Source organism: Protopterus annectens, chromosome 16.part0 (genome assembly GCF_019279795.1).
Source record: "Protopterus annectens isolate FY-2018-M chromosome 16.part0, PAN1.0, whole genome shotgun sequence".
NCBI classification, from domain to species: domain Eukaryota; kingdom Metazoa; phylum Chordata; order Ceratodontiformes; family Protopteridae; genus Protopterus; species Protopterus annectens.
In genome coordinates, this window is record NC_056750.1 from 207,879,586 (window position 1) to 207,886,764 (window position 7,179).

The window sequence follows — 7,179 nt, forward strand, 5'->3', positions numbered from 1 at the left end:
ACACTATCAAAGTGGGTGACTCCACATCAACCAGCAGGCCTGTTATCAGTGTGGTGCCATAGGGGTCAATGCTGGGCACCCTACTCTTTTGGTATATGATTCTCAGAAGTTTAGGTCAAAACTAAGGGGTTGTGGCTGACCAAGTTTGCAGACGACTGCAAACTCGGTGCAGTTATTGAATCACCAAATGGTGTCAGTATACTCCAGGAGGGTTCTTATCCAGACCAATGACTGATGTCATAGTCACAGTCTCAAACTGAATGCAGAGAAGTGCATCATCATTCCCTTTGGCGCAAATAATGTCCCTTCACACTATCAAATCAACAGTATCCTAAGTAGCCACGAAGTGGTAGGAGACCTGGGATCACAAATTGACTGCGATCTTAACTTCAGTCACCATGTGTCTACTGTAGTAAGGAAGGCTTTCTAAGTAGCACACTTGATTAGTAAATGCATCGCCTCGAGTGTAAATGAGGCTGTAACCCCTGTATACTTGGCACTAATCTGGCCCATAATTGAGTATAACAAACACCCCATTCGGCATGTACCATTCAAAGCACCTGCAGCAGTTAGAGAGATCTTAGAAGTTTCTAACAAAGAAGATCAAGGGTCTCCAGCATGTGCCTTACACAGACAAAGTCCCTGTCACTGTACTCTGTATTGTATAGACTTCTTAGGGGAGACTTATGCCTGGCTTACAGAGCAGTCTCAGACCCAAACCTAAGAACTTGCTGCATATCTGTAAATAAAACGAGACTAGGGCTGCCCATTCCAGGGACCTAAATATGGCCTGTGACATATATAGGTCATGCTGGAGGGACAGATTTATCTCCCAGCAACTTCCTCGTCTTTGGAGTAAGCTACCCATTTCGTGTGAAACAGAGCATATAACACTGTTCAAGAGGAACCTGGACAAGTGGATGGGGCACCGTAAATTCTTATCGGGGGATATAGCATCCACAACCCTCCTGGACATGAGCAACCATTACTAAATGCAGTCTTGGGTGTTGACTATCATTCCTGTGGTATTACATTGGGATGAAACGGCTAGATTCGAAATGACTTCCTGGTCAATATACTAGTAATCTCCTATGATCCTATGATGATAAAGTTAACATAGCAGAGTTAAGCATTATTAATGTATATATTCTAGTAAATGTTGCTTAATGTTTTAGTTACTCACTGTCATACATTGGCTGTGTGTTCCACATGCAGTCTTTGTTAGTGTCTTTATGTCAGTATTTTTTTTCTTTGTATTGCTAAGTGCATTTATTACTTGTTATTGTCTTTGCCAAATTAGCCCAAGTTGTGGCTGAAAAGTCTTTAGTAACCAGGACAGTGAACTGGTCCAAAGTATAAATAAATACAAAGTAGAAAAAGGGGGGGTGAACATGATCAAAAGAATTAAGGAACTAGTAAAGCACATTTTAATTCTGCATCATTCATGAGAGAGAAATAAACTTCCACTGAAGGCATTGGGGAGTAGCAGACAGACTCTGGAGTCCTACTGTTCGTCACCTGTAAATGTATAGCAAGGATCATTTACTGCAGTGAGAATTTTCACACCTCAGCATGAGTGTATGGGGAAGGTGTGTCATTTCTTTTAGAACTACAAAAGAATCCCTTTACAAAGGCTTGCTTATTTACCTACTTTGTTTTTCTGGAAGTAGTTAACAGCTATTTATAGTATAGAACAAGCTTTGACAGACACATAAACGAGGCTCAGTCTGGGAAACATAGAAGTAGCTGTGTTACAAAAGGTCTGTTGGATGACAGTGCTTCACAGTCCTGCCATTCTCTCTTAATGGCATAAGAACACACCACCACTTCCTTATGTGTAGCATGACTCATATAAAGAGGACTTGAAATGTATTCTGAGAAGAAGGAATGAAAGCAAGAAAACCACAACACTTTACCAAGACAGGCTCCATCATTTGCCATTTTGAGAGAAAAACATTACAATTGTGAAAGAAGCACTTTGAGTAATCTTGAGTTATTAAAATAGCTCAGAAAACAAAGATACAATAAAAAAAATGTTTTACAGTTCTAAGGTGGAGTTTTCCATTAAAAGATGTTTTATACTGGTGAGTAATAACTTAATTTCTTATGTATTTAGTTTGCATTGCCTTTAACTTTAGTGTTTGCTGCTTACAGCATATACGTTACAATTTTATTTTTACTTTGTTCCATTGCATTTTTATACTTGCACTGAGCTTGTCTAGCTTGTAAATGTTGGTCATGCCTTGACCAGCTGCTGGGAATGATCTATATAATAGATATAGCAAACTTAGATAAGATAAAGCAGGTACTGGAGAATGAAAGAATGAACATAGCTCATGTTCCCAATCAGTCATTTTCATACTTCATTTGTGTCTATTCATATGGAAATGAAGTAGGATAGTTTTTAATCTTTTTAATAAGTGACACTAAGTTTAGAATGATGTTTTAATTTCCTTGCTGCCTTTTTTTGCAGTGGGATGGACATGTCAGGCTGTGGGAATACAGACAAGCTGAGTATTATGAAGATGATCTTGCAGCAGTCAACTGTAAAGGCATGGAGTTTGCAAGTGTGAAATGAGATCAAGTGCAAGGAGCATCAGCCTTCCTACCACCTATCTAACAATGAGCGCAATGCTATTGAAGAGGACTTTGTGCTCCATTTTTAACAAATCTACTGACTCTGAGATTGTCAGGAACTGGGGGAGCATCAATAGCCTTTATTTACTAGAATTAAGAAATGAACCTTCCTTCGTACAGGAAATGGACTTCTGTACATTTTTTCTAGATCTGGTAGCCCTTTGGGGGCCAAAATTCAGACTTTTGTGTTTTGCCATTGGTATGTTTGTAAATATTTGGCTGCAGGGCAGTCCTGTTCAGAGGCAGAAATACTTCCTTCGTTTTTCTGGTGTGAAGTTCTTTACCAGCTACAGTTGCCTCAGAAGTCTAACTTGCAATAGTGTGTAACACATATGTCTATAAAACAGAAAGTTGGTTGCAGAAGAGCTGCCTACTGTGTGCATGCACTCTGCTACTCAAACTATAGAATGTTAATTTCTTTTTTATGAGAGAGGATTGGCAGAAAAATGAATGACTGTTATCAGTTAAGCATGTTTCTGTTTCATCTAGGTCAGGTGTGGTCATTAATTAGGAGTGGCACTGTCTTCGCCATAGCTGACACACAGTGTGGGATTTAGCTGAGATCACAGTCTCAGGACTGAATTTATGTAGGATTTGCCTTTAAGTTGCTGCTTTTTTCCTGGTTTTTTTTTTTTTTTTTGAGGGAATATAGTGGGGTTTTATGTTGCAGAGTGAATGCTACAGGAAGACAAAGCAAAGCAAGGCTGGCCAGTAGTGTATTGATCTTGAGTTGCAGAAGAAAGACAATACATGGTATGGTGACTTAGAGCTGTGCTTTCAGCCTTGACTTTGATTTTTAACCTATGGTTAGAATTCAGGATAAGTTAATTAGTTGAAATAATTATTGATTAAGCTCTCGTCTATTTTGACACATTGTAATAGCACAACTGCACTGAAATCTGAAGAGGGAAAGTGTTCTTTGGTCTTTGTAGGGTTACCCTTTTACAAATAGGATCAGTCTTCAAGTAATAAGATGGTTTCCAATATCTACAGAATGTGCCATAGTGTAGTACTGATAATAAAAGGCAACAGAAGCCTTCAGGTAAATTGATAACTCAGGGCTAGAAAAAAGTCATCCCTAAAGGAAAATAGAGGTGCAAAATTATTTTAAATATAAAATGGGATCATAGATGTATAGTGACTTTTAGGAAAGTTCATACAATGTTATTTTAAATGGCACATTGTTGTGACTTGTACCTGAAAGTAGTTTGGAGATTTTGCTCTTTTCTTTTATTGACACTGCATTGTAACCATTTTATAAAGCATTGTGGCATCATTTATTTAATTTATTTAAATCTGTTAACCATGGTAGAACTCTGTTCACAGCTGACCCATTTCAGATTCTGTCCCAAAGAAAACAAAATAAGAAAATTTTGTGATGTTATTTACAATTAGAAGTCCACCTTGTATCCCAAACAGAGAGCAAAACATGCCTAAAGCATATGGTGTAATCCAGCTAGTAGGCAACTTGATAACATGTCATGAGAATTAACAAACATACGTGTGTGTGTGTGTGTGTGTGTGTGTGTGTGTGTGTGTGTGTGTGTGTGTGTGTGTGTGTGTGTGTGTGTTCCATGATGAATCCACAGAATGGTAACGTAATGCTGTGGTGTTGAATATGCAGTGACCACTTGATATGAGATGCTTTCTTGTGCAGGTATTGAAACCTCAGTAAACTTTTTATAGGCTTTCAGACTGTAACCGGACATAAAATCTTTTCCTTTTAATATTCATTGACTTTTTTTCTTGATTCCACTATTTAGTACAGTGAATATTTTTGCTGTATCCACACATTTTTACCAAACTGAAAGAGGTAAGAACAGTGGCTTCAGAGCCAGTCAGTACCCATTCATAATAAGCTTGCAGGGAGGTTTTAAGTGTCATTAAGATGGCACAATCTCTGTGCAGAGCCTTTTATCGTACTGTAATGATACCCCATGCACCCAGTTTCATCTGTTGAAGGATTACACCTGAAACTTGGAAATCACTGGTGATATTATATGATATGCTTTTATCTATGCCATATTTTTGGAAAAGGTACTTTTTATCATTGGAGTCCCCCCCCCCTTTATTTTTAGATGCAATGACTATCTCTACCCCAATCCTTCTGTATGTCCAAAGTGGCACATAGCACACTTTTCAGACAGTGACAGTAGTAATTTTGTGTAAACTGTGCCCTTGGAGATTGTGTCTGTCTGTACCAGAAATTTTAGGTGCCACATTTATTCATTGCAATATCTACGGCTAGCGTTTCACAGAATTGACTTGTTTTTGCTTTGTTTGTCAAATGTCATGTTGTAAAATGTGGCAAATTCATAACGTTTGCAAAGTGGAGGAAGTACCGCAGTTTGTAGAACGTGGTCTGCAGATCTGAATACTGCACTTACACTTAGACATCTTTTAAGTTTCTTGGCTTTTTTTTTATCCTGCAGCCATTTATTTCTGCAGATAATATTATTTGCATTTTACTTCTATGTAACTGGGCAGTTTTGCTTGAAAATGGCCCAGTTTAGCCCTTTGAAATACAGATTGTTTTGAGATTTTGTGTTTGATGAAATCTTGTAACAACAAAATAGTTGCTTAATGTTTGTTTCCTTAATGAAAAAGTTCCACCTGGTTCCTGGTTTGTGCAAGTGATGTGGTAAGAGAGGCTTGTAAAGACAGCTGTGTTCCACACCATTTTGTGAACACAAGACCTGTACACAGCATTTGGTTGTGTGACTCATACTTCAGCATTTAGAAGGCTATATTAGAAGATGGAGAAATCCTCTAGCCTGCACATACACAGTGGGAGTGGCAAAAGCACAGCAGAGTTTGCAGAAATGCACAAAACAAGCTTTTATTGAAGTGATTTGACTTGATTTCTGTCCAGGGATGCAGTGTGTTTTGCTCTGGTCATCTGTAAACAAAACCTAACTCTGAACTAAGTAAGTCAGTGTGAATTTTATCAAAAGGTTATAAAAACTTCCTGACTGATGATCAGCTAATGGGGTTAGTAGCTTGTTAAATAATCCAGTATCCATCGTAACAGTTGTTTCCTGGCACCTGTATGTGTGTGGTAAGTACACAAGATGTAGTTGATATCGATTAGTTTTAAGTGGCCTTTTTCCCACCGTCTGGGTATTTGAAAACCGCACTGCTGTTGCTGTCTTACCCATAAAGACTGTTAGATTTATGTAGTGCATGGAGCACTGTAATTACGCTCCAAAATCAGGTGAAAGATAATCTGTTAAGCTTTTCCTTTGTGCAAGATGGGTGTGACAGATGTTATACCATCCCATACCACTATTATAATCGGGTCTCTCAGTACAGACTAACAATGGACACTGCCCGCTGTCCTTGCCTGTCAACTGTGAATAAGTTTGTCTCATATTTTTGCTCTACTCCTTATTTTTTATTTATTTTTTTTGGAAGTAAATCACTGAAGATTAAAATCAGTCAAAACTGTGAAAATTAGAGTTTCATGCATCTTATTGTTCAAAAAATTGTATATTGATGCAAAAACCTGTAATATTAATGCTCAAGTGAACTAGAGGAGTATTTAAAAGCTGTCCCTAATTTTCATCCTCTGCCCGTTTTACTGCACTCACTAAGTACTGCACTGGCTTTCAAACATTTTGTGCTTTTTTTCTGTAACTACTAATACATGGAGCAGATAAAGCTCCATGCATTACAAAGAATTATGATAGGTTGTCCAATCATAACCCTTTATTATATGTTCTCGACATGGATGTTGAAATTCGCCTGTTAAGCTTTTCTCTCAGGTGAATAACTTGGCATCTCATGTCTCAAACACATAATTTGTTTATGGTTGAGGAAATGTTCATAGTCCTTTATTGGCCCACAGAACAGATTTTCTCATAGTTTGAAAAAAAATTGATGTAGAGTATGGCAAAGGTGGAAGTAGTTTTCTGAAGTAAGCTGCAATTCCATCCTGAATACAGTAACACGTAGTCTTGTTTTAGTTGAACTGCTTGCATCTTGCAAGACGGAAAGAAGTGCTGATATCATTTGTGTTGTACTGTTGTCTTTTCTTGATAAAGTTGCTCCTTTATCATTATCAGACCTATTTTTTGGCTACAGTGGAGTCATATTACATCATTGTATTATGATACAGTGGTAGATTGTGGTACTTTGGGCATATAACAGGGTTTCAGCTGTGTGCCAAGCTGATCTTTCCGACTTTTTGCAAAATGTTTGGGAAACATAATTGGTTTCTAGCGTCCGTGTGTTACTTTTGTACTCTGCATTTTCATTTTGCCTCATCCACACAAAACAGTTGCAGATATTTCTGTTTCCTCATAGATGAAAATAAGGACTTCTGAATGATGACGTCTGTGTAGTCCAGTCCAAGGTAAAGCCCTATATCTTTTTAGCGAATCCTGAACTTTTTTGAACAGGAGCTGTGTAGAATCATAAATCCCAGGTTGCTACATCAGCTGATGTAGAGTATAGCAAAGGTGGAAGTAGTTCTCTGAAGTAAGCTGCATGTCCATCCTGAATACAATGACAAGTAGTTTAAAATGTGAAAACTGAGAGAGA

At 37.9% G+C, this 7,179-nt stretch overlaps 1 protein-coding gene across 1 annotated transcript in view; it reads left to right on the plus strand.

The window, feature by feature from the left end:
* The window catches only part of DCAF11 (DDB1 and CUL4 associated factor 11), a gene marked incomplete in the record, with an annotated part of 1,824,350 nt that extends 1,819,980 nt beyond the window's left edge, over positions 1-4,370 (plus strand). The window contains 1 exon segment of the mRNA XM_044057850.1: positions 2,474-4,370. Within this exon segment, the coding sequence (XP_043913785.1) occupies positions 2,474-2,578 (105 nt within the window).
* Positions 4,371-7,179: the final 2,809 nt, after the last annotated feature.